This window comes from Anabrus simplex, chromosome 1 (genome assembly GCF_040414725.1).
Source record: "Anabrus simplex isolate iqAnaSimp1 chromosome 1, ASM4041472v1, whole genome shotgun sequence".
NCBI lineage: Eukaryota > Metazoa > Arthropoda > Insecta > Orthoptera > Tettigoniidae > Anabrus > Anabrus simplex.
Window position 1 is genome coordinate 323,483,371 of NC_090265.1, and position 27,422 is coordinate 323,510,792.

The 27,422-nt window shown below is 37.9% G+C and overlaps 1 protein-coding gene across 1 annotated transcript in view; it reads right to left on the minus strand.

Moving 5' to 3' along the window:
* RpL4 (ribosomal protein L4) overlaps positions 1-27,422 on the minus strand; it is a 49,838-nt gene that overhangs the window by 13,583 nt on the left and 8,833 nt on the right. The window contains exons 3-5 of the mRNA XM_067134844.2: positions 8,900-9,145; positions 6,632-6,756; positions 847-945 (exon numbers count right to left, since the gene is read on the minus strand). Of these exons, the coding sequence (XP_066990945.1) occupies positions 847-945; positions 6,632-6,756; positions 8,900-9,145 (470 nt within the window). The remainder of the gene's footprint in view (positions 1-846; positions 946-6,631; positions 6,757-8,899; positions 9,146-27,422) is intronic.

Genomic DNA, 27,422 nt, shown 5'->3' on the forward strand with positions numbered 1-27,422 from the left:
TACATTTACTGAGTTTTTCTAAAAATTCTTTAAATTCTATCAGGTTGTCAACAGTAATCATGGTTAAATGTCATAACCCAGTGCTTATTGATGTCATCACAAGGTAAAACTGAAAACAAGGAATTATTTCATGTCCTAATATTTGCAACTAAAAACCAAACTGGTGACATACAGCCTGAATTACTTGAATATTGTAACAAACCATCCTATCATTCCTACCAGATAAGCTTTCAGAACCATCGGTATTAGCTTAAGAGCAAAGTAAACCGCAAATTGTTACAAAATTAACATAGCTCATAGAATCGCAAGGCAGTTGTATAAAAATTAGGTAACAATAGAACAAAGAAGGGCAAATATCTGGCTTTATAAAGAACAAAATACAGGGCCTTCACTGATGACCCTGTTATAGCCGAAGCAACAATCTAATTTCAAAACGTCAGCAAAATATATTCAACAGTTGGTGAGGAAGAATTTTTCACACTAAAATGAAAGTTTTATCCCGCAATAATGCAGTTACAACTACACAACAGTTTGTGGAATAAGATGACAGGTAATGAGTTCCAAATAGAGAAAGTAACTTCATGAAATACTGATCAAATACCAAGTCATATCGGTAAGCATTTTCTGCATAAAGGTCAAAAAATCCTAACGTAGTTCCCTTGAAACTAGTAACTTTAGATGAAAGGTTAACTGCAACATAACAGCTTGCAAGAAATGTTGCTCCTTCCTTACATTTGAAGCTGGGAGAATGTCTTTCTGGGCAACAATGGTGTTGGGTGAATGGTAGGATTTTCTTAAATCTAGCATTTTCTACCATATGAAAACGTCTGAAAAAAAACTCCTCACCTGGTCACGATGGTAAATGATCAAAGGTCCACGCCTCTGAATCCGCCTCCTGTTTCGCATTTTTCCTTTACCAGCACGGAAGCGACGAGACTTGTATACCTATGGTACAAAAAAAAAAAGTATGCAAGTTCCACTTCATGAGACTAATGTCAATACTGCTCATATTCTGTAATGTCAGAGTGTCAACGATAATCATGGTTATTCATAACCCAGTGCTCAAAGAATTTTCATCACTTGAAAAAATTATATATGCAGATCAAGGTAACAAATAACTACCATATTTCACCGCATAGTTGTTGCATCCTTTATTTTCAATAAAAATCTGATTTTAAAATTTCATTACATAATCATTGCATATTCAAACTTTGTTCATCATGCAGCTTAAAAGGTTAGCTGAACTGCAAGGTAAATTGCATATACAGTAGAACCTCGACTATCCGGTCCCGGAAAGGACGTTTTCCTGGGTTATACGTTCAAGTTACGTGGTCCCGCAAGCATCCTAATTAAATTACGTTGTCAAAATCCTGCATGATCCGTTCCTCGAAGAAACGATTTCCCGGAACAAAAGCCCAGAAATTTCAGTCCCATCAATACTAAATCCTCGATCAGCAATTTTCAAGAAACTGTATCTCACGAAAGGACTTCTACGCCTCACTTATAGATCTTGTGTTAACGCCCCGTCATTGTGATAATTAGAGTAAGTACTGTACTGGAAAAACGATCGGCGGTGAACGTCCATAAGGAACCATCTTAGCATCGCATTCGGGTGGTATTGTTTTGAGAATCCTTGGAAATCATAAAGCAGAGAGTGGCCACAACAATTGGAAGGAGACAAAGCGCACTTCGACAGCTGTACTTGAAGACGGAATAGGTTTCGTCAAATGTTCAATGTTCGTACTTGTAAAATGTCCACATTATGTCCAGAGTTGGATGTTTATATTTTTACTTTTTTCAATTGCATCGCCGAACAGGTTTTCGGCACTTCCCTCCGGGCACTGGGCTTTCAGGGAGGAATTGAAACCGCTCCTTAACCAAAGAGGATAGAATAGAGTTCTTAACACAAATCTAGTTTATCGTATACGATCATGTTATCGAGACCAGAACAAATGTTGCACTTTACATACGCAAAGCCATGGGAGGTCTTTTACATTTTTGTGTAAACATGTCATAAACACCGCAGCCGTTTTATTTGCGCATGTTTCATTGAAAAAGTTTGTATTATTTCCCACTTGTACTGACTTGTGCAGAGAGCGCGTTTTCCAGCTTAGCTCAAGGTCAAGAATAACTGCAATTTCTGAAGTTCTGATAATATTTTTTTCTTTCCAATTTGATTGTGATTAGTGACGGGCAGAATTGAATATAATGCATTCGCGAACTTTTGAGAATCGATACTTTCATTTGAAACCATATTCTCGTGTTCAACATAAACTGTAAGTGTCGATGTAGGCCTAATTTACGGGATACAAGATTTCCAGAAACTGACTACAAACAGTATACCGGTGATCAAATTACAATGGAAGATTAAGATAAGGGATTTCACTATCATTTTGGGCGCTTTTGTATCTAATGTGTTTTATTTTATTATATTAGAGAACTAATTAAAAATTACTTGTGGTCGATTGTTGTTTGGCTTGGCATTGTTACAATTTACAAAGAGTTTGGCCATTCGTTTGGCTGATCAAAGTTGCTGTACTGAAAGAAGTTTTCAAGGAAAATTGACAAAGTTTCCCCGGTAAAACTGAATGTAATGTTTCGAGATTTTTTGTAGCTTGTGTTTTCTCTCTGCGAGGCCTCTCAGGTATCGTATATAGTACTTGCATTTCCTCCAACGGACAAAGTTCAGAATAGCTGGTTTTGTACTGCAATATACCGGGTTTATTACAATCTATCCTGAGAATGGCAATCTTCCGGAGTGGCATTTTAACACCTGACCTACTTTTCTTGTGTCTAACAAAGCACGATGTGGCATTGTGGAAGTTTTTGAAGTCTTTACTTTTAATTTCTATCATATGAAAAGGATTCTCTACTCTTGAACGTTCCACAAGACGAAACCAATCTTCTGGTGTGAATACATAACCCGTTTATCGGTTCATCTTTTCGTTGACACCGAAATCACGAGATAGTAATGTTCTATGCAGTCAAACTTTCCTGTCATCAAAAGAGGAATCACATGCAGGATATTTTTGTTCTGTGCATAACAGGAGTCAGAAAAGAATCTTAACTTCCACTCTCCCAATTTTTTTTCAGGTACACTTAAAACTTTCAATAGACAAGATGCAATCTCTGAAGCACGTCGCGAAGCAACATTTTCGGGCCACATACACACAAAGGCTGGTTGCATATATGAATACCGAAATTGTACACCCAGAATTGCCTTAGATAAACTACCACTCCTGTTAGTATTTATGGGGTTGGTAAAACTTTCTGAAGATCATACGGTATCAAGCAGTAGTCACAGTTTCCTTCGAGGCATTCAGATTGAAATGCAGAGAGAAGATTGTAATCTGCAGTTGCACTTGATGTAGCCTTATCTCTAGAGGTATGATTTCTTATTTAGCTTTCCATTCATCACACACTTTGCATGTATCTGTGTGAGGTATTTTGAAGCCCATATTAAATTTCGTATTAAATGTAGTCCTGTATGTGCCATAACTAATACTCTTCATGCCAGCATCCTCTCTTCTTTTTAGAGCCTATACACCTCTGCAACTGATTTCACAAATTGAATGAATTATTTTGAACCTTCTTTCTGCAATAGTGACTTACATACAATATGGTCCATGACTGATTTCCCATCTTCATCACTTAACTTAGCTTGTAATTACCGTGCTCACCTATGAGATCCACATGAGGTGATACTATCGAGCTGTTACATTATGATGATTCGCCTCCTTCCAGCACATTAGCTATTCTATCGCTTCTGGCTGCAGAAAGACGTCTCCTGGATATTCCGAACACATCGCAATATGCATTTCTGCATACCCTACCTAGATAACCACAGGAATTTTTCACAGAATATGTGAAAGATACGTGCCTTCTAATTAAATGTTCGTTAATTCCCCTCTTTGGGTAAATTCCACTGCATTCTTGCTGACTTATCAGTCCAAAATGCATTTTGTGCATTTTAATCACCTGTTTTATGGAACGCACAGAACATGTCATCTTTTTCAGCTTGCGTAAGTTCATGGTATTTACACCACCTAACATTGGCTGCCACAGAATGCACACTACACTACACTCACATGCAGCACCTTGCTGCTTTGCAGGAACAATCTTATTTGTTTTATAGCTAATGTAATCTAATCCTAAGTTTCTACTCATCATTTCTAACTCGTTTTTTAGGTTTTTCACAGCTACTCACTATTACTTCTTCACCATCCGACATTTTGTTCACAACTAACACGTGTTTGAAAATAAGCGCAGCGATTGGCCAGCTCGCATAGCCGACAGACAGCCCACACATTGAACACTTCTAGCTGCTTGGCATAACTCACTCTCTCGCAGCATAAACATGAGATGAGTAATTCACAGAAAATATGTTCTTTAAAAAAGAAAGGAATAAGCCTGCAGAACAGTCTTTGATATTTTGCACACTGAAAGATAAATGTAAGCCCTACAGAAGGGTACCAATAACTCAGCTTGAACAAAATATCGGCATAGCCCACTCTCTCACTCACTGCCTGAATTAGAAACTGAAAAGGCTATGGATACTGAACAAAATGAAAGTGTATTCTAGAAAAAAGTTACGGAACAAGTAGAAAGTCGTGCCTTCCATGGCTTAGGGTACATTTATGCTGTAGCTGCGCTGCTGGCAGATGGATGCTCGCCCTAGCACCTCGCTGCAGACTACAGCAAGGCTACTCGCCATGGAACTTTTACCCTGCAGCATCCCTGCGCTCACGCTGCTGGCAGCCCTTTGTTGTAGTCAAAAATTCAAAACAGCGGAACTGATAGTTGGGGCGGTTTTTATTGTGCATAATGTGATTATAAATATAGAGGGGCTGAACATCTAGACTACAAAGACGTACTTCCAAGAGCTATTCTGTCAAGGAGGAACAACACAGCTTTTGAAGTGCGGAATAAATTCAGAAATATTTTTAACAAGTCACAGTTTTGTTGGCGAGTGTATCTTAAAATAAATTGGTGTGTTGAATGTGTAATAAGAAGTGTAAAATACCTCGTCTGGATTTTTCAGTAATCTTTTTACTACAGCAGTTGATTGAAAAATGAAGTAACAAATGCTTCATTTTGAAATTTAATACTGTACTTTTAAATAATATAAAACCAGGGGTTATGGAATACCTCATTTTGACTTTAGATGACCTAACAAAATGTACTTGAAGTTAAAAAAAAAAAAAAATACTGGAACTTTCCATGAAAAATTAGGTACCTCATATAAATCACCTGCTTGTAAAGATAAGAGATCCCCTAAATAGCAAGAATTTAAAAAATACAAAGTTGACAATCGTTCCGCATTCTTATGCCGATTCATTCCATAGTTTGATGATGAAGATGTTTGTTGTTTAAAGCGGGCTAACATATAGGTCATCGGCCCCTGACGGTACTAGAGACGAAGTGGATTAAAAGTTATAAATAACCCACTAAGATTGGAAAAATGATAACTATGAGGAAAATGATTATGAATTTAAGATAATCAATGGAACTAATTTGCAATGCCTTATTTTCCTCTATAATCAAAAAGAGTAATGTAATAAAATTGAATAAGACATTGACATAGAATTAAAATTACTTAATTAAAATTAGAAAAACGTAATCAATAGAATAAAAGAGTAGTTAACAATAAAAGAAAAATTAAAAGCAAATAGAAACTTCACTTTTAAACACTACAAAACAGGCCCCTATCCCTCATAAGACGGAGAACGAGGTCTACTAGCCGCTCATCTCGTCACTCCATTTATCTCTTTTGAACCTGTTATGGTGATCCACATGCCGCTCGTTCTAAACCGTATTTCGTTCGAAGAAAGATTCAGATAGCAAGTGATCACAGAACATCTGTATAGAGTACGAAGAGAAGAAGAGTGGGATAGCGGGTGACCTTGAAGGAACCAATCACAGTCCAAGTTACAGGATAGCCGGCACAATGTGCCACACTCGAAAAACAAACATGTTTGAGACCATCGATGTAACGAGGGTAGCAGCGAGCAGCGTAGGGATAAGCTCCAGCGTAAAAGCAACGATCGAGATGCATTGGTTTGCTTCATCATCGCCTAACATCAAGCATGCAGCATAAACGTATCCTTACGCTGCCTGAACCGTCATCAACAAACCCAACAAAGTCTGCGAGGGCATAAACTTATCTCCAGGCATTTGCTCTTTAGAGCGATTTTAGTTCATGGTCTGTGGTAATAAAATAACTTCAAATAAATAAATAAATAAATAGGATTTTTCCCAAATTTTACATCCAAATGAAGTGTTTAACATCCTCTAGGACTCGTTAAAATGAACTTTTAAGTACAGAACTTGCTTAAACAGTTCGGGAGATAGGACCTGGGTCACTAGTTAACCTTAAAATATCCATAATAATAGATCATTTTATATCGTACATCAAACCTGCAAAATTTCCACCAAATGCTGTTATGAAAAATCATTTACGTAATGATCGCACCCTTTTTTTTTTTTTTTTTTGAAAATTCATGTATGGAAAGTACAACGATTATGCAGTGAAATACAGTATACAGGGTTGAATATGAGAATACCAAAGAGGAGGAAACTTTCTTGGAGTGACCAGCACAAAACCAGGAGAAATATTATACCGATAAATTACCTTCTCAATGTCAGCCCAAGCCTTGATGCGGCGCAAGAAGACAACAGCCTGTTTGGTTTTATTATATTCTTGAATTTTATCATCTACCACAAGTGGAAGTTCAGGGACATCCTGGATCATATGCCCTGCACAACAAATTAAATAACCCATATTATGGAATTTAAACTGAAGAAGTCACCTAATGTCAGGGACATCTTTTGATAAGGATTTCCTTAAAGTGCAGTTGTACCACTACCTGTCCAGCTTCATCAATGTACTCTGTTACATGATTATAACAATTACAAAAAATTATACCAAGTTCACTACTGTGGTTGCAAATTACAATTACTTTCAAATGGTTGTTAACAAGCATCAGCAACCAGAAAGACAACACTGTGGATATTTTTTATCCATCACCTATACTGCAGTTAGAAAGAATTTTTAGTAAGTTCAAAAAGAACATTAAGGCCCGGTTTCATCAACACATGTTAGTACTTAACAAGGTGTTAAATCATTTTAACATACGATTTAAGAAAATTTGCGTTTCATCAACAAATGTTAACATTAACAAATGTTAAACTGCGTATTAAAGTTAACATCAGCCATTTCCAATGTTAAATGGCTAACATTACCATTTAGCAACCTGTTCCAAAATGGCTGCTGTGAATCTCGCTTTCGAGGCGGAATTGCTCTGTTTAGATCTTTTACAAAACAGTCCTGATCGAAGAAGAGTTCAGCGACGTAATGACTTTGAAAATTTGACGGATCCGAAATTTCTTCATAGATACAGGTTATCGAAAACAGTCGTTGCTAAGGTTGTTGACGAAATTCAAGTGAGGTTAGAATATCCTACGAAGAGAAACTTACCTCTTTCTCCAATGTTGCAGGTACTGATAATATTACGAGTTTTTGCTACTGGTTATTTTCACATAATGGCCGGAGACAATGCTGGAATTTCTAAAGCCACTGTTAATAGAGTTGTTTGTCGTGTGTCTGCAGCCATAGCATCCATGAGAAGGAGGTATATAACATTCCCTTCAGTAGAAGAGCGTCAGTAAATTATCCGCGACTTCTATGAAATAAGCCGTTTTCCTGGTGTTTGTTCTACGTGCAATAGATTGCACACATGTAAGAATCCAATCACCTGGAGGCAATTGGGCGAAATATATCGTAATCGAAAGGGATATTTCTCTGTTAATGTTAATGTTCAGGTGATTAGTGAGCCTAACCTCCAAATCAGGGATATACTTGCTAGGTAGTCTGGTTCTGCACACGACAATACAATATTTAATAACTCCCATATCGGAGCACAGTTTGAAGTGGGATAATTAACGAATTGATTTTGTTAGGTGACAGCGGGTACCCGCTAAAAAAAAGTATCTGTTTACCCCATTGAAAACCTCGCGGACTTTTCCCGCGCTCGTCCTTTTCTTTTATCGTCAAGCCATCTGTGCGCTTGCACTCAATAACTTATATATATATTTACTAACTAATTCAATTAACAACTCTTCTTCGAAGGAGGAAAAATTAGAACTACGATTCCGTTTCACTTCACGCGCCATATTTTACAGCTGTGCTCGAACAAAAGCGCATCGGAGCGCGCTGTAGAACAGCATGTTCGTATCACTGCCTCCTTGATTCGCAACCGTTCGCAATATTGGGAGAGTTAACAGTCGATTAGTTAACATTTCACAAGAAAAGTTTGATGAAACGCAAGAAACCTAACAAGATGTTAAATTTCTAACTCCGTATTAACTAACTACTTGTTAGTATATATTTAACATGTGTTGATGAAACCGGGCCTAAAGCTTCGTGACGATGTGTGTGGGTATGTGTCGAATGTCCTAGTGTGTTGAGTTCATTGGGGATTCCATGGAGAATTCTCATTCTTGGGATGAACGGTATATTCATGTTACGTATCCATAAGGGCTGGAAAAAACAATCCAGGTTATAGTAGAAAGTTCTGTTCTGTGAAATTTTACCCAATTTGACCAAAGCAGAAGCAGTAATATAACTAGCACATTAAAAAAACTGCAGTGCTGCTAAACATCATTTAACACACACAGATTAACTAGGAATAATGAAATAAGGCATTCAAAATGCAAGATAACTTCTACCGATCATGTCCGTGTGCAAAAGAATGTACACATGGCTCAATACAACCAGTCACTGATCGATCAGGCCTGCAACTGGCTATTTTATTAGGAATCTATACATGCATTCAGAGCCGAGACAGCCAGTCTTGCTCTACCATAGAGAAAGAAAATTAAGTATATAGATTTACTTTACCTTTCGACATAACTAAAGCAGGAACTCCAGTTGCAGCAATAGCAGATACAATAGCATATCTCTTCTGATTAACATTTATCTTTCTATGCCAGCGACGCCAAGGCTTTGTAGGTGCAAACATGCGACCTCCTCGGCACATGTTGCCGAAAGCACCCTGGCCAGAACGATGAGTTCCACCTCCACGAACTCTAGGAATACGAGCCACAGCTCGACCCGTACCCCAAGATTCCGCACTGGTCTGATGACCTGAAAGGAAAAAGAATTAACCTCAGAGAAAAAAAGAAACCAGTCACAGAAATAAAAAATATACTGAATTCTATAATAGACTACGATTAACATGCTGCAATATTACCAACGATTACAGTATTTTTTACTCAGATATATCTTGCACTATTTCTGAATATCCAGGTCTAAGATATATGCAGAAAGTTAGTTAACACATTGCGGAGTGGTCCCGAGAAATCTCGTGTTTGCCTGGCCGAACGTTGCGGACCGGTCCCAGGTTATCTCGTGTTAGCAGCAGACTGAAGTTTAGTGCTATCTTTTGAGATATACCCGAACTATTTGGTGGTAAAGGGCGATAGAACTCTGTTATATATGGTTCCACACAATCGATAGTCTCATATCTTTTCGATTTTTCTTCATATCATAGAGGTATTCTTTGCATTTCCTGACATGTTTACGAAGTTGAAAGACCCATGCAGTATGCAAGACAGCGGTGCCCATCGATCGCACGTATTTTAGATAGGGGTGAAATTATTCGTGAATTGTGTGCTGATACAGGCTCCGAATGTCCAAGTGATGCTGAATATTTAGAGTTCGATGATGAAATATCTTCTAACGGAAATGTTTCAAGTTATGACGAGGATATAGCCTTATCTTCAAGGTGTGGAAATCACGTGTTGCAAAATGAGGTTGATAATTGTGTTATATGTGTAAATATTCAAAATATTGTAAAAAATGTAGTGTTTCCTGGCATCTGGGTTATGGATAACAGTGAACCTAAGCTAGAAGATTTTGAAGGTGATCCAGGTATAATGAATCTGCAAACTTAAGACAAGTAGCAGGACTTATGTTTGGTGAGGATTTCTTTCAGTATGTAGCTGAGCAGACAAACAAACTATGAGCAGAATTCACATTCTCATAACGTATCCCCTAAAACACTAAAGTGGACAAATGTCACTACCAGGGAAATTAAACAATGTTTTGCTTTGTGTATATTGATGGGGCAGGAGAAGAAATCCTGCCTGAAGGATTACTGGTCAACAGATCCCCTAATAGAAACACCCATATTTCCGAAAACTATGAGCTGAAATAGATTTCAACAAATACTTACCTACCTGCTTTTCAATGATATTAGTCAGACAACGGATGTGAGCAATAGAATACAGAAAGTTCAGCCTCAGATTACTTTTTACCCAAGTTCCAGTCTGTTTACAAACCGAAGCAGCAGCTGTCATTAGATGAAAGGATGATCCCATGGCGTGAGCGGTTGAAGTTCAGGACATATAATCCAGGGAAATTAGTAAAATATGGTGAGTGAAACAGGATACATCTGTAACTTAGAGATTTATACAGGGGAAGGAAAAAAATTGAACAGACAATATTATCTGTCATGAAGATTTTTCTTGGTATGTGTCCGACTCTTTGGCCGAATGGTCAGCGTATTGGCCTTCGGTTCAGAGAGTCCCGGGTTCGATTCCCGGCTGGGTCGGGGATTTTAACCTTCATTGGTTAATTCCAATGACCCGGGGGCTGGGTGTTTGTGCTGTCCCCAACATCCCTGCAACTCACACACCACACAACACTATCCTCCACCACAATAACACGCAGTTACCTACACATGGCAGATGCCGCCCACCCTCATCGCAGGGTCTGCCTTACAAGGGCTGCACTCGGCTAGAAATAGCCACACGAAATTATTATCATCTTGGTATGTGGCACCACATTTATCAAGATAACTACTATAATAGTGCGACTATTGCCGAAAATCTCCTCCAGCATAAAACGCGGGTTTGTGGAACCATTAGAGAGAATCGTGGTTTGCCATGTGAGCTGAAAGACAATTCTAGGCTTCTACAAAAGGGGGAAATGACTTATGCGCAAAGGTGAAGTTTTGCTTGTAGTTTGGAAGGAGTTGTTAGAATGATTACTACGATACATGATGCATCTATGCGGTCAACATTCAAGCTTGACAGGAAGACAAGGACCATTATATTCAAGCCCATTTGAAACCATTTTTATAACCGATTTATGAAGGGAGTAGATCGGGCAGACCAATACCTGGCATATTTCACACTTCTTCGTAAGACAGTAAAACGGAATAAGAGGGTAGCATTCTATTTAGTGAATTGTGCTTTATTCAATGCTTTTAGGCTGTTCTATTTCCTAAATCCTCCAAGAAAATTGAGGTACAAGCAGTTTCTGATGGGAGTTGCTAGGGAATGGTTGGGTGAAAATGTAGCTCCCATGGATCTCCAAACTTCCCCGCCTTCTGGCTCTATGAAGAGAACCCCCAATCAGACCATCCGGACAAAAAATTCCAGCAACTATGGCAAAGAAAAACCCAACTAGAGTGTGTTGCGTGTGTTCGAGCAAGGGTAAGCACAGTGAAACAAGATATATGTGCAAACAATGTTCTGTGCCCCTCCACAAAGGTACTTGCTATTCGGATTACCACACCAGAAAAGAGTACTAGGACTATTCGGGAAGGCCTCCAGAAAAATTTGTAGCAGTCCTTCAAAGGTTAGTAAAGTTCTGACAGTTTATTGGAATGCATGCACTCCAGTTTGGAGGTAGTTAGAAAGTGGCCGGGAACAAGGCTGTGCATGGGGTGAAGGGCACCCAGTATGCAATGAACATAATTAAAATACCTTTTAAAAATAATAAAGCCTCATGATATAGAATAACATTGTACTTTATTATGTGCTATAATATGTTGCTGAACATGGAAGTATTAACATTTGTAGGATTTCGTTCTTAGGCGAATATGCTCCCCTTTCATTTTCACTTGATTTTCATGCATCAGGCTATCAAGCCACTGCTCACACGCACTTCCATACAGCTAAAGGTGTGTCCACATCAAGATGTTTTCGTTAACTTTGTTAATAAACATTGTTAATGAACAATGTTCATGAACATTTCTGTTTGTTAATAAACAAAATAGCATGTTCATTAACTTTTTGAGCATGTTGATAAACAAAATTTCTTTAACTTTTGTGAAAAACTTTTCATTAACATTTCGTGTTTTCGTTAACATTCGGATCGCACATGCGCAAAGACGCAATTAGAACACGCAAATTCGTAGCACGGAATACAATACAGTACTTTTTTTATTTTTTGAACTCGACTGTCGAATCGCAAGCAACTCGTATACACCATACAAATACATAAGTGAAGTGTAGGAGTCAACAATCGCTAGGAATCTTCAAGTTATACTTAGCCTAACTTTAATGGAGATGACATTCCGAAAATTTTTATCATTACTAGCAATTTTAGGCCCAATTACTGTCAACAAGAACTAAAAATCTTGTAGGGACATTCTCAGAAAGTTTTGAAAGCCAGCTGCATCATGAATTAAAAGTTCTGACATAGGCCTACACCTAAGCGTCCTCACCAAATTTATTCTAAACGCTTTCCCAATGTTTTTTTCTTTGCCACGTTCTGCGTCTGCACTTTTCTCTAATTGCACTCATTAAAATAATGAAAGCTGCAGCGGTATTTTCTTCTTCTTGACCCTATCCATTGTAACTTTACAAACAGATATTTTGGTGTGGACACAATGGTTTGTCAACGAAACTTAACATCTTGAGAAATGTTTTCATTAACATTGTTTATTAACTTTATTTCATTAACACTGTTTGTTAACTTTGGTGTGGGCTAACCATAATACTCTTGCTTTGTCAACCATTTCACACGTTTTAAATTGTTGCAATTTGTGTGAAACACTATATCACACAAACATGTGCACAAAAGCAATTAATTTTCAACTTCAGGAAACATTCCACTTTTTGACCCTTGGGCATGCTTTTCTTTGTTTTTGCCAGTAGCACAAGTTCAACTCACAGCAAGCACAATGATTACAGTGTTCCCCAGCAAACTGAATCACTTCAATTTTAAAACCTGCAGCAAAACTTGAATGCACCTGTAAGCGAAGTCATGCTGGAAAGCAAATTTGACAGCCAACAGTGTCACATTACATTTAATTCATTAACCCACAGGGAAAAACCATAGGATCTGGAATTACCTAACTGACTTTCACCTAACATTTATTCACTGATATGATGAATTATGATATAGTTCTTCAAATTTTGGGCTGACCAAAAGAAATTGTTATACTGCTTTTGTCCTTTGGTATCTGTAAATACATTACATGTGCCGGGCACTTTGTCTACAGAAACTTTTATACCTTTTTCGTCGGATGTTTACATGGCCTGCAGCAATACATTTGTCCCCTTATTACACCTTAATAACCTAAATAAGTACTTCACGACAAAGAGAGAGAGCATAAGAATTAACATTTACCATAATTATTTTGATACTTTTTCAACATAATGAACAGCAATTCCTAAAACTATTGAGAAATATCAAATGAATTTAGACTGTATACAATTAAAAATGGAAAGAACTAAATAAATGAATACGTACCATAAAACTAATAAAATTTAATGTTTTTATCTTTCATAAAAAGAAATTGTTGACTTTTATTTTAAACTTTACCTTTTTCCTACTTGGGTGGATTATTCTCTAAAATGCCTACTGCATTGACGGGGTGAAAGTACCTAGGTGTTAATATAAGGAAGAATCTTCTTTTGGGTAATCTCACAAATGGGACTGAAAATAAAGGGCATAGATCTCTGCACATGGTGATATTTCAGTAATGACATCCCAAAGTGAAGAATAGTCATATTTGGGAAGCAGTAAGGATTCCAGTGGCTTTACGTCGCACCGACACAGATAGGTCTGATGGCGACGTGGGATAGGAAAAGCCTCGAGTTGGAAGGAAGTAGCCGTGGCATTAAGGTAAAGGGCCAGCAGTTGCCTGGTGTGAAAACGGGAAACCACAGAAAACCATCTTCAGGGATGCCGACAGTGGGATTCGAACCCACTACCTCCCGAATGCAAGCTCACAATCGCGCGCCCCTAACCGCAAGGCCAACCCGCTCGGTCAGTAAGGATTCAGTCTGGAGACTCCTGGTTCTATGCTGAGGGGACTAGACACTTTTTTTTGCTAGTCAGGAAATTCTCTTCATTGGAAACATCACTCTGTATCACGCTAGTGGCCGAAAACCACAGCAAACCTGCCAACTTTACAAAACCAAAAATCAGGAGATTTTGATATGAAAATCAGGAAAAACAATTGGTCAAAACTGCTTATGCTACATGTCTTAGGCAATACAGTACTCTGATATATTCATAACACTTATTGTCTCAAAGCCCGACTATACGAGGCTACAAGGCTAAAAATTACACATCTCTATTCCCTCATAGGAAGTATGTGAATGAGATGATCAGTCTCTGATAAGCCTTCCTTAAATAGTACGAATTCATGCTCCACATGTGTGAATCATCGTCATGCCATTACTTATCAAATGCGTAGATTAATATAGTGCATCAAGCAGCCGTGAGATTATGCGAAACGCAAAGCTATTTGTATCAAATAACTAGTCTCAGAAAGACTGTCCTTATAGTTTTCCCAACTGAAGTCAACAATCAACATAGGTCATTACAATGACGTCAGTATGAATGTCGCAATTAAAAGCAATGCTGTCATATGAAATATTCGATAAAATGAAAAACAACATATTTTCTCACTTAAACAGTACTACAGTGTCTAACAGTTCAAAGTTCCAGACCTAGAATGACCAGGCCGCAAACAACCGCAAACACTCTTCTGTAATTATTCCATCTAAGTGTGCACACCGCTCATTCCAATCAGTGCCTCAGAGTAGGGATCGAATAGCTGGAATACTATGATAATCCAGTGTGTTAAGTACCAGTAGTATCAGAAAATTTATGAACCAGAGGAATGGCATACTAAAGAAGAGAGGTCTAACTTCCCAGCTACTTCCTGCCAATATTCAGGCAGGCTGCTATACTCTATATGCACCTACGCAGCAGTAATCGCATCTATCGGAGATAAATGGCAGCAGAATACACAATGTACATCACAACAAACAATAGTCAATGTAATGTATTGTTGATCAATTTTATGAGCTTCCTTTATTGCACGCCTTCACATTTAGTTTTCTTCCGAGTTTGTGATATCAGAGCATCTAATGTAAAGTGAGTTGTCCTTTCTTTTATGACTCCCTCTTGTGTTATTATTCATGACTTCTTTCTCACTCTTACAATCATATTCACAATATTAGTATAGTCAGTACGGTAAAACTGAGTAAGACATAAATAATCAGAAATTGTACACTCTATGTTGTATAGTACTTTTGATATGACCAATTAGATAGGTAATTAAAAATTAAATTTTAGCACCTTCCCCTAAACTATCATTTTGAACAGGGTAAATAAAATTATTTATAGCGTAGACTGTAGTTCCTTATTCCCCGACTTTACATACCAATTTTCATCAAATTCTGTTCACCCATTTTCTCGTACCTTGACGCTGATATGGACTTACTAACAAAAATCCAAATTCATGAATATCTCTTAGCATAGCCAGTACGGTAAAAATGTATAAGACATAAATGTTAGGAAATTTAATAATATATAACTAATTATGTAGTATTTATCGACAGGGCCAATAACAAATATGTAAGAATTAAATGTTAGGCCTTCCCCTAAACTACCATTTCACTCAGCGTAAACACAATTATTTATGGCCTAGATTGTAGTGAATTATTCCCCGACTTTATATACCGATTTTTGATAAATTCTCTTCAGCCGTTTTCTCGTGATGCGCGCACATACAGACGGACATTACGGAAAACTAAAACAATGCATTTTTCCTTGTTATTGTGGTCACGACGGGTACAGAAATATAATTCATTATAAATTCTGAGCAATGTACAGACACTTATTTTATTTACATTGAGATAAAATTAGTCAGAATTGTCTCCAAATCTCTAGAAAAGTCACTAGTCATTATCATTGAAATTCTATCACTAAATTACTAAAAAAAGACTCCATGGATGATATGAATAAACCGGAGACGTATCTCTTGTCTCATAAATATTAAGACATGTCTCAAATGTATATGAATAAAAAAGCGATGTCTCAGCAGTGACATTTGCTCCTTGAGACACAGTTCGTTCGCGGATTCTCTCGGAGACACATCTCCAAATGTATATGAATAAACTGGAGCTTAGTCTCTCTGAATGGAGACTGATCTCACAATTTCTTGAGACTGCCCAGAAGGTGAATCAAGGCGATAGAATCAGGCTGAAAACGTGATGGCAGAGTTTATGATGGTTTTACAACGGAGAAGAAAAATTTATAAAGCACGAACAGATTCTCTCGAACATGATTATAAAGATCTCTACAGTATCCGGAAAGAAAATGTCGAATGGTTAGCACATTTTCTGGAGCCAATACATGAGACATTCATATAACAATAATAATAAAGAAGATGACTATGATAGCCATTAGCGATAGGATTTACATGCATCATAAAGTCTAAAATGTTCAAAATCAAACCAGAAATATGCAAAACCGTGCAACATACAACTCTGAAAATGTTCTTAGTAATTAAATTAATTTAATTATTCTTAAACTATTACACATTTGTGATTTTTTCTGTACACTGACATTTTTTTCTATTCACAAAATACAACTAAAATTTTATAAATAAAATTAATTCACAATCACGAAAAAGGCCGAAACAAAACATAGCTATGTTTAAGATATGACATAATTATTCAAGGCTTTCATTATTCACTCTGTCCTGCTCCTTAGCTAAATGGTCAGCGTAATACTCTTCGGTTCAGGGGGCCCCCGGGTTCGATTCACGGTCGGGTCAGAGATTTTAACCTTAAATCCTCAACATTCCTGCAACTCACACACAACACTATCCTCCACTACAATAACACAGCAGATGACACCCATCCTCGTCAGAGGGTCTGCCTTACAAGGGCTGTACCAGGCTAGAAATAGCCACACAAAATTATTACCTATTATTATTATTATTCACATTTTGATATCTGGAAGGATATTTTTTCAAGTCTGAAAATTATCGCTCTCTATCACATATTGGCCAAACGGTATTGAAGAAATGTGTGAGTATCTTTGGTTCTGGTGTAAGCTATCCCATTTATGTTTACTTTAAGTGCCGCAAAATTCCTTGCCCATGCCTTTTTCGATTGCACTGTTTCTAAGTTTACTTAAAAGTTTCAACTGGCAGCTCGTGCCCTTGAGAAAAATATACTGTAACTGGTTTCACAACATTTAACAGATTCGCATAATAATATTATTCGGCCAATGAGCTGCTGCCTCTATGAGTGCTGCTCTTTCTCAACCATCGCACCAAAATCTCACTTGCGCCAAATACTACAAGGGAAGCATTTGGTTTGGATCAGGCAGTTTTCGATGAAACTTCGATGAATTGTCAATCCACCTGTCTTAAATTTATTGCTGATATTCACTTTGTCATAAAATCAACGACATTGTTATAATTAATTGCTAAAGAACAGCTGGGTGGTTTGCAGATGTATTGACCTCATGTATGCAATGTAGAAATGCACTGATAGTTCTAAGTTACATTAAACAGTGCGCTTTAGAGTGAATATTAGATTTTGACAACATGAACAGAATGTCTTGCTCGTCAAACCCATTTTACTAACATGCACAGTATATGAATATTTCAAAATATTACGCTTTTAATACTTCTTTGTCGTTTACAATTGAAGCTAAAATATATAATATGAAATCCTAGTCATTTGTATATAAACTTGCATGCTATAAATAGCCTTAAACTTTCGGATTCTTGTTGAGTCATTCATTTTGTCACACTGCGGGTAACGTATATAACACCGTCAATCATGTAGCGATGTTCTGATGTCTTAATTGATCATCCTACCATATTTAATTGAAATCGCTGCCATCTACACACCACGTTCCATTTAAAACTGGAGCGAAACTTTACTGTCAATAAACACCGGTATGAAAATATAATTTCACGGCAGAACGGTTATCACCATTGAGTTCCAGATGTCTCAGCTCATCATGTTACTAAGTTTCACTGCAATTTGTTCGGTTCAAATCAAACAACTCCCTTGTTAGTTATATTCGTTTATGAATATGGATAGCATTTTGTATTATCTCTATGTTTTTAAAGTTTGAAATTTACACAGTTTATGCGACAGTATATAGGTACTGGTTGTATATTATATACCGGGTGAGTTGGCCGTGCGGTTAGGGGCGCGCGGCTGTGAGCTTACATCCGGGAGGTATTGGGTTCAAGCCCCACTGTCGGCAACCCTAAATATCGTTTTCCGTGGTTTCTCATTTTCACACCAGGCAAATGCTGGAACCGTACCTTAATTAAGGCCACGGTCGCTTCCATCCCACTCCTAAACCTATCCCATTGTCGCCATAAGACCTACTGTATGTGTCGGTGCGACGTAAAACAAATTGTAGAAAAAGTACGTTATATGCAGAAACACCCCTAGCTATGCACAGGTATGATCAATGAAGTACGAAACGTGTTTAAAAAGTGTTTGAGAGACTTTCAATGACCGCAGAAAATTATGCATTTGAATGTGGATCCTAAATGTGATGATAAATACAATGTAACTTCTTACACAATATATTGAAGGAAACTTAAAAGAAAAGAAACCTTAAATTAGTCGTTCCCAAGCTAGGGTGCAAGTATACCTAGTGTACGAGCCACTATGTTTATGTAAGCCTAGAAAATTGAAATAATAACTGTAGTGATTCTTGAATATTGATTAATACGAAAGGTATAGTTTGCAGAATAGGCTCCCAAGTGAAACAACTGAAGAAGAAAAGGCTGTCAGAACTATTCTAAATGAAAAAAATATCGGTGGGTGTTCCATTTCGGTTGTACTTCTTTGTCCTGCTCTTTTCTACCTTTCATGTGAAAGATTTTCCATTTACAGTTGCAAAACCTGCTTTTGCACTGAAATGAGTTGTTCTGTTTTTTCGAGAACACACTGTCGCTTTCAATCTTTTTCACTTGTAAATCTAACACTTTCATCTGTTCCAACAAAACCACTCTTTGTAGCTCTCCGATCGTTAATTCACTCGTCAGCTGACAGATAACAGAGCCAGTGTGCGAGACTCATCTCGAGCGGAATGAGACAAGTCTCGTTAGCGAGAAACAAACTTTATTCATATACATTACGAGTTCTGTCTTGCAAGTGACTTCCCTCTCAATCCTCCTTCGAGACTTGTCTCCGAGTTACATCTCATTTTTATTCATATCACCCCATGTATAGCAACTAGTCTCTAGAATCAACTAGACTGATGTGAACGAACACGAACATAGCACGCGAGAAGAGAGATTGACGATCAATATACGCGTCGCGATATACAGGTTTTAATAAACATTGCACATTCGCGCACCTTTCTCGCATTGATAAACGTAGATATTTCGTTTGAAAGCGCCCAATGAGCGAAGGACTTCCGGCCACTCGCGTAAACAAGCTGAAATGGTGGGATTTGAAAACAAATGTTTGAGGTTCACCAAAAAAAAATAAGCTAAAATTGGGAGAAATAGAATAATAGGGAGGCGGGAAAAACTGTCGAAAATCAGGAGTCTCCCGCCTAAATCGGGAAAGTTGGCAGGAATGCCACAGTATTCTGGTTAGTGCACGCAACTGCTGTTATGTAAGATTGCCTACTAAACCCCCGTTCATTCTCTCCTGCATAGTCCTTATCAGAATGTACAGCCACGTACAGTGCTTCAATGTATATATTCCTTATGTCTGTCTGTCTTCCTGTTCCCATAGATGTAATACTTCCTCTTAGACAAAGTCACTCAAGAGAGAAACAAATTACTTGTAATGCTTGAATTTCTGAACACACTATACCTTAGGACTTAAAAAATGTAATAAAAACCTATACTGGTCTTACTTGAATATTTATGAAGCCTAACTATTGTAATAATTTAGTTATTTGTATAAAAAATAATAAAGAAAGAACATGAAACGCTACTGTAAAAGATGTGCAGTACTAGCATGTTTCTTCTCATCCCAGATCAAATTAATGGGGAAAACCAGGGAACTAGTATCAGACTTGACCCACTGTCACCATAACTGGAAACAGTGATCGACATTGATATGAATATGAATTCATGAACAAGGAGAAAGCAATATTCGGGTTAAATAAGTCCTGAAGGGTATACAAAAACACGTGGAACAGGTATAAAGTGTGTAAATTACAGGATTACACGAAGTGAGAGACAAGAAGGAGAAACATCCCAAAAAAAACTGGAAATGAAGGCACAAAATAGTTCCTGGTGGAGCAGAAATGTCAACAAGTAAGGAATGATCTAGACGTCAAGTCCCTTAAAACAACAAAGTAGAAAGGGTGACATTAGTACCCCTTGATGAGGCAGCAAGAATAGATTATGATTATAGGGAAAAGAAGCTGATTAAATGGAACACGCGGTGTACGAAAAATAAATCATTACCTCAACATATGGATGGATAGAATAACCAAAACTTAATAGTTATTCTTTATACAGCGAACAGCTGTTAGTGCCAGGCGTGTCTGAGAACATGTTTGGCTAGTCTGGTGTAGTTTCATTTAACGCCCATGGGCAACGTGCACATTCTGGATATTAGATTACGATAGTGAAGTAGGGAGAGGGTGAAACCTGGTGCAGGCACTTGGCCCACTCCGGTCGAATAACACCAAGCGGTCTGATCAGGGCTTAACGTCTCAATAAGATGGACGGAACCCCATCAACAGAGTTTCATATGCCCCCACTGCATATGAACATCAAATCTGATTTCCATTTTTATTTTGCCAGCTTTCATCAAGATGGACCTTTTTATATAAACACAATTTTTGACAATTTTAAAATTATTTTCACTTTTATATCAATGGGTTTTTTTTTCAGTTTATTCCATTAACTGTTTCAATGTGTGGCTGAAAAAGGCCTAAATATTGACCAAAACATATAGAGCTTTTAATCATGACCTTGTGTTTTAAATATATGTAATTGTATCGAATACAGCAAATTTTTAAAATTTTCCCTTCTTAAGGGAATTTTATGTCGATACAACTTGTGCCGAATGCATCGCCATCGAGGACTTTGAACTGGTGGAGATAGTGGAAGAGGCAGCCCAGTACTCAAGGAATAGTATGAGTACACTATTCATCATCAGCGTTTGTTTCCCATGTTAGGGGCGGCTGCAAGGACGCCTGTTCCTCATATAAGAGGTGCCCTGAATAATTGCTGCCAGCAGCTCTAAAATGCCTTTGGGACCAACGACCCCATCATAACAAAGCCTAAAAGTCGGTGATGGTATACCATCAACACCCCAACCTGGCAGGAGCTGGACAAGGGGAAATGAAAATTATGAAAATGGCATCGCCATTGACAATGCAGGAACGGGATAATACTGTGCAGGAGACAACTATTCCGTCAAAAAATTATGTACTGCCGCTCCAGCTGGGTTGGACTCTCTGGTAAGTGCAATTTATACTGACGAAGAGACTGTATCTTCTTACTAACAAAGAGACCATTTTTTTAAATTGCTTCACGTCACATCGACACAGGTCTTATGGTGACGATGGGATAGGAAAGAACTAGGAGAGGGAAGAAAGTGGCAGTGGCCTTAACCCATTCCACTACAATAACTCGTACAACCGTCGAGTTCCCCATTCATTAACATGCAATGGCGGGTACAACCGTCACCATGTACTCAAGTCGGAAATACGTCTATCGATTTCTTTCATCTGTGATGTTGTATTGTAGAATTACGTTCCTAGATAGTGCTAGCGTGTTTACATGCCAATGTTATCACCCGAAGGCCATTATATCAATGTATCTTTTGCTTCTAAAGTTGGTCATCTTGTTCATGAAATGAATGTAATGGAGCAAGATGTCGTGTAAACATCACGAGGAGGAAGAGGAAAGAATTCTGCAATTTATTCTTGATAGTAATGATGAAGATAACTCAGAATTATATGATAGTAGTTTTAGCAGTGACAGTGCGTCTGAGAACTGCAACTCCGCTCATGAAAGTGACAGTGAGGATGATACCTCCGTACATAACCTCACCACATCGAACAATTAGAACTGGAATTTGGCAAGTAATGTTCTGAAAGGTAATGCGTGTGCAGTTGATGGGGAGCTGGATATAGTCAGGAGGCATCTGGGTGATAATGCTGAGTCAGTTCCTTACAGACACTTTTTGGGAAGGAATTTGCAAGGAAACCAACGCCTATGCAAATAAAATCATAGATTCTGTTGAAAACGACCCAATGAAAAAGAAGTCTTATGACGAAGCTCACTGGTTCCCAGTCACTGCAGATGAGCTAAAAGCACACTTTGCTCTTCTTATTTAGTATTTATTGTTAATGAACATAACAGGCGTTCAGCCCAAATTCATGTTCACAATGCAATAATAATAATAATAATTTTAAAAAAGAATCTATATACTAATTTGATACAAAAAGACTAATCTAGCCCCACCCTGTCCTTGTATTCACCACATGACCGTCACAACAGATAGCTGCTGCCAGAACCGCTGACTTCGCGTCACAACAGATTCAGCTCATGTCCTTGTTTACACAGTTGCTTACTTCGCATTCCTTGTTCCCTGACCCACTTTCTCCAGATTCAAGTACACCAAATGACAACAATTGCATACTATCCTGCAATATCACAATCAGTAAGGCCTCTACATTTCCAACATACCATATCATTTACCTACTCAACTAACTCGCTAACTCAATGCATTTTGTTATCACTTGGTCTTACTTAACCTCAGGCTCGAATTCTACCTTCTTCACTCTATATACATTACCAGCACTTCACTTACGCTAAATTTACCAAACAAACTCCATCCGCTGAATATCATCATACTATTAACCAAGCCTCCCTTACATCCTGACTCATCTCTCATTCAGACTACTCGTGCGGATGTGAGATAAATGCGTTCTTTTGCTACAAAGTTTGGCTATGAATTATAGTGATCTGGAGTGGACATTAACTGGTGTTACGGACCTAAAACACTTGAATGAATAAAAAACAAATCTAGTGAAAAGCATATAAACAATAGAATACCTGCCAACTTTACAAAACCAAAAATCAGGAGATTTTGATATGAAAACCAGGAAAAATCAGGAGATGCAATTGGTCAAAACTGCTTATTTTACATGTCTTGTGCAATACAGGCATACTATGGTATATACTTATAATACTTATTGTCTCAAAGCCAGACTGTTGCTATACGGAGGAAACTTCTGGCCGACAAAACGCAATGGTAGGAAAGAGTGTATAAATAGCAGAAGTGTCAACCCTCAGTGGCTAACCAAGACACCATGGCCTACTTTGTGGAAGAGTCTGTGGTTCTAGAATTGGATTATACAGTCATCAAAGAGCTCATGTGATCAGAACTTACCTCTGGAAGACAATCATACTCCTTAATGAGCGATAGCCTAATAATAATAAATAAAATAATACAAGGCTAAAAATTACACATCTCTATTCCCTCACAGGAAGAAAGTGAGCGAGATGATCGGTCTCTGATAAGCCATCTGGAAATAGTATGAACTCACGTGTGAATCAGTCATGCACTAATATACCATTACTCAGTAAATGCATAGATTAATATATTGCATCACACACCCGCACGATATTATGCTAAGCGCAATGCTATTTTTATCAAGTAATAAATTAAAATTTGCCAGAATTGTCTCCAAATGGCTCCTAAAATCTCTAAAAAAAAGGTCACTAGTTGCTATCTTTGAAATTATGTCACTAAATTACTAAAAAAGACTCCAAATCTAGCGACTAGTCTACAATTCACTAGACTGACGTAAACAAACATAGCATGTGAGAACAAGAGATTGACAATCGATACAAGCTTCGTGACATACAGGTTTCAATAAACATCCTACATTCGTGCGCATTTCTCTTATTAATAAACGTCGATATTTCATTTGAAAGCAGCGAATGAGTGACAGACTTCCGGCCACTAGTGTACAAAGCTGAAATGGCGAGATCCGAAAACAAATGTTTGAAGTTCACAAAAAAATACGCTAAAACCGGGAGAAATAGAATAATCGAGAGGCGGGACAAACTGTCGAAATTCGGGAGTCTCCCGTCTAAATCGGGAAAGTTGGCAGGTATGCAATAGTATTGAGTTAGCGTTGCTTGGTAAGGTAAACATCAGATACCAGTTAGTGCGTATAGGTTGAAAATTAAACAGTTCAATGATGACGCATTGAAAAAACCACTACATAATCAGCTAACTGATTAACTGCAATTAACCCATTCCACTACAGCAGGTACAACCGTCAAGAGTTCCGCACTCAACATGCAATGACGGGTACAACCGTCACCGTGTACTGAAGTCGGAAATACATCTGCCTGACCACTGATTTCTTTCGATTGTGATGTACTTTAAAATTACCTTCCTAGATAATGCTAACATGTTTAAATGCCAATGTTATATTATCCAAAGGCCATTTCGTCATTGTATAGTTTTTCTTCTACCGGGCGAGTTGGCCGTGCGCGTAGAGGCGCGCGGCTGTGAGCTTGCATCCGGAAGATAGTAGGTTCGAATCCCACTATCAGCAGCCCTGAAAATGGTTTTCCGTGGTTTCCCATTTTCACACCAGGCAAATGCTGGGGCTGTACCTTAATTAAGGCCACGGCCACTTCCTTCCAACTCCTAGGCTTTTCCTATCCCATCGTCGCCATAAGACCTATCTGTGTCGGTGCGTCGTAAAGCCCGTAGCAAAAAAAAAAGTTTTCTTCTAAAGTTGATCCTCTTGTTCATGAAATGAATGCTACTGAGCAAGACGAGTAAACATCGTGAGGAGGAACAGGAAATAATTCTGCAATTTCTTCTTGATAGTGGTGATGAAGATAATTCAGAATTATCTGGAAGTAGTTTTAGCAGTAATAGTGCGTCTGAGAATTGTGACTCTGCTCATGAAAACGATAGCGAGGATGAAAATAACTACATACATAACCTCGCCAAAATGAACAAATAGAACTGGAATTTGCCCCAGTAATATTCTGAAAAACAATACAGGTATGTAAAAGAAATTGTACTTCCACTTGCTGGATGTACTGTAGATTTCTAGCTACATACATGAGATGCTGGGCGCGAGGAAAAAGAGAATGAGCTTATCATTCCGAGTCAACATTGCAGAGTAAATTCTAGAAGATGTCACCATTCCTGATTATGCCACCAGAGGATGTTCATCTCAGATAGCACACCAGCGAAACTGCAGGGAAAGCACCGAGGTCATTTTCCTGAGAAGATTGCTCCTACAGCAAGTAAATCAGCCCCATCAAAGACATATAAAGTCTGTTTTGATCGTGGAATCCAGAAGAAATCTTGCTTCGAGTGTAACAAATGCAAAGTTGCCCTCCACATGAATGGATGTTTCAAGATGTACCATACCTTAAAAGATTTCAATTAATTGTAGGAAGTTAAACTGTAACCCAAAATGTTGTCAGACGCAGTATGCTTTTGTAACTGATTTAGCATCCATAACTTCAAATGTAAAAAATAATTGCATTCCAAGGTACATTTTTCAAGGAAAGTAATTGCATGGCAATGGGTTAAGTTTTGTGGAAAATTTGAGTCTGCACTGCGAGAACACAATGAAACCGTTTCATCTGATAACCCCAGAATTTTTTTTTGGTTGGGTAATTTAATGGTCAAGCTAAGCTGCTTTTTAGAGGCACATTGACAAAACTAATAGTAGCGTTTTTCTGGGTCTATATAAAACTATACAGAACAAGCTTTTAGACCCAAACTATTTCGGCACGCCTCCAGTTGATATGTGACAAGATTTCTCCGAGACAATCAGAACAACCATTAAAGTCATCCAAAATCTTTACTCAATTCATTTTTGTAGACAAAAAACAGTTATGCATCCCGCTCTAAAATTCCATCTAGTAGCGGAATTTTTCGGGACACATTTAACCTAGTACAGCTGTCCGTTTGGAAGATTTGGAGGAAAAAACAGGAATTACTATATTAAAAAATGCTTTCATTGCTTGTTTTGGGTTGCACAACGCTCTATAATCAAGTTCAATTGATGCGTGTACCAATGAACAAAGTGTGCATTTTTGCACAGCCTTCATTCTTGCCTGTTCACCTGTGTGTCGCCTGCTTATCACATTCGAACCATCATAGTTCTGAGCTATTACTTTTCCACTAATTCCATATATATATATACACATAATTTTCACATCAGATCCTCAATGATGGTATCCTTTAAATGCAATTGTCATTGTACATCCGAATGGCAAAAGCAGCTGATAAGGGCAGCCTTAAGATCTCAATAGGCTCATCTCTTTTCTGTCACAGTTGTCATGACCCTTCGATCAGGTGAAACCTTTTTCATTTGTTAACTTGAGGAAAAAACTTCACGAGTTAAATTCACTTATAATTTCATGGTTTCTTTAATAAAGGTAGGACTATTTGTGAACAGAACTTATTTTCATTATCAAATTATTTACAGCATTATTATTCGTGTTTGAACATAAACATGACAGTGAGTTCGAACGAAACTAATTTCACAAGCAAAACAAACAAATTGAAGTAATTGCCATCCAGTGTTAAATAATGGACAGCAGGCAATGGTATGTTGTTAAACGGGGTTAAAAGTCAGGTTGTGAGTTTCACAAATACGAAAAGTCCTCTCAGTTTTAATTACTGCGTTGATGGGGTGAAAGTTCCTTTTGGGGATCATTGTAGGTATCTGAGTGTTAATATACGGAAAGATCTTCATTGGGGTAATCACAAATGGGATTGTAAATAAAGGGTACAGATCTCTGCACATGGTTATGAGGGTGTTTAGGGGTTGTAGTAAGGATGTAAAGGAGAGGGCAATTAAGTCTCTGGTAAGACCCCAACTAGAGTATGGTTCCAGTCTATGGAACCCTCACCAGGATTACCTGATTCAAGAACTGGAAAAAATCCATAGAAAAGCAGCTCGATTTGTTCTGGGTGATTTCCAACAAAAGAGTAGCGTTACAAAAATGTTGCAACGTTTGGGTTGGGAAGAATTGAGAGAAAGAAGAAGAGCTGCTCGACTAAGTGGTATGTTCCGAGCTGTCAGCGGAGAGATGGCGTGGAATGACATTAGTAGACGAATAAGTTTGAATGGCGTTTATAAAAGTAGGAAAGATCACAATATGAAGATAAAGTTGGAATTCAAGAGGACAAACTGGGGCAAATATTCATTTATAGGAAGGGAAGTTAGGGATTGGAATAACTTACTAAGGGAGACGTTCAATAAATTTCCAATGTCTTTGAAATTATTTAGGAAAAGGCTAGTAAAGCAACAGATAGGGAATCTGCCACCTGGGCGACTGCCCTAAATGCAGATCAGTATTCATTCATTCAAC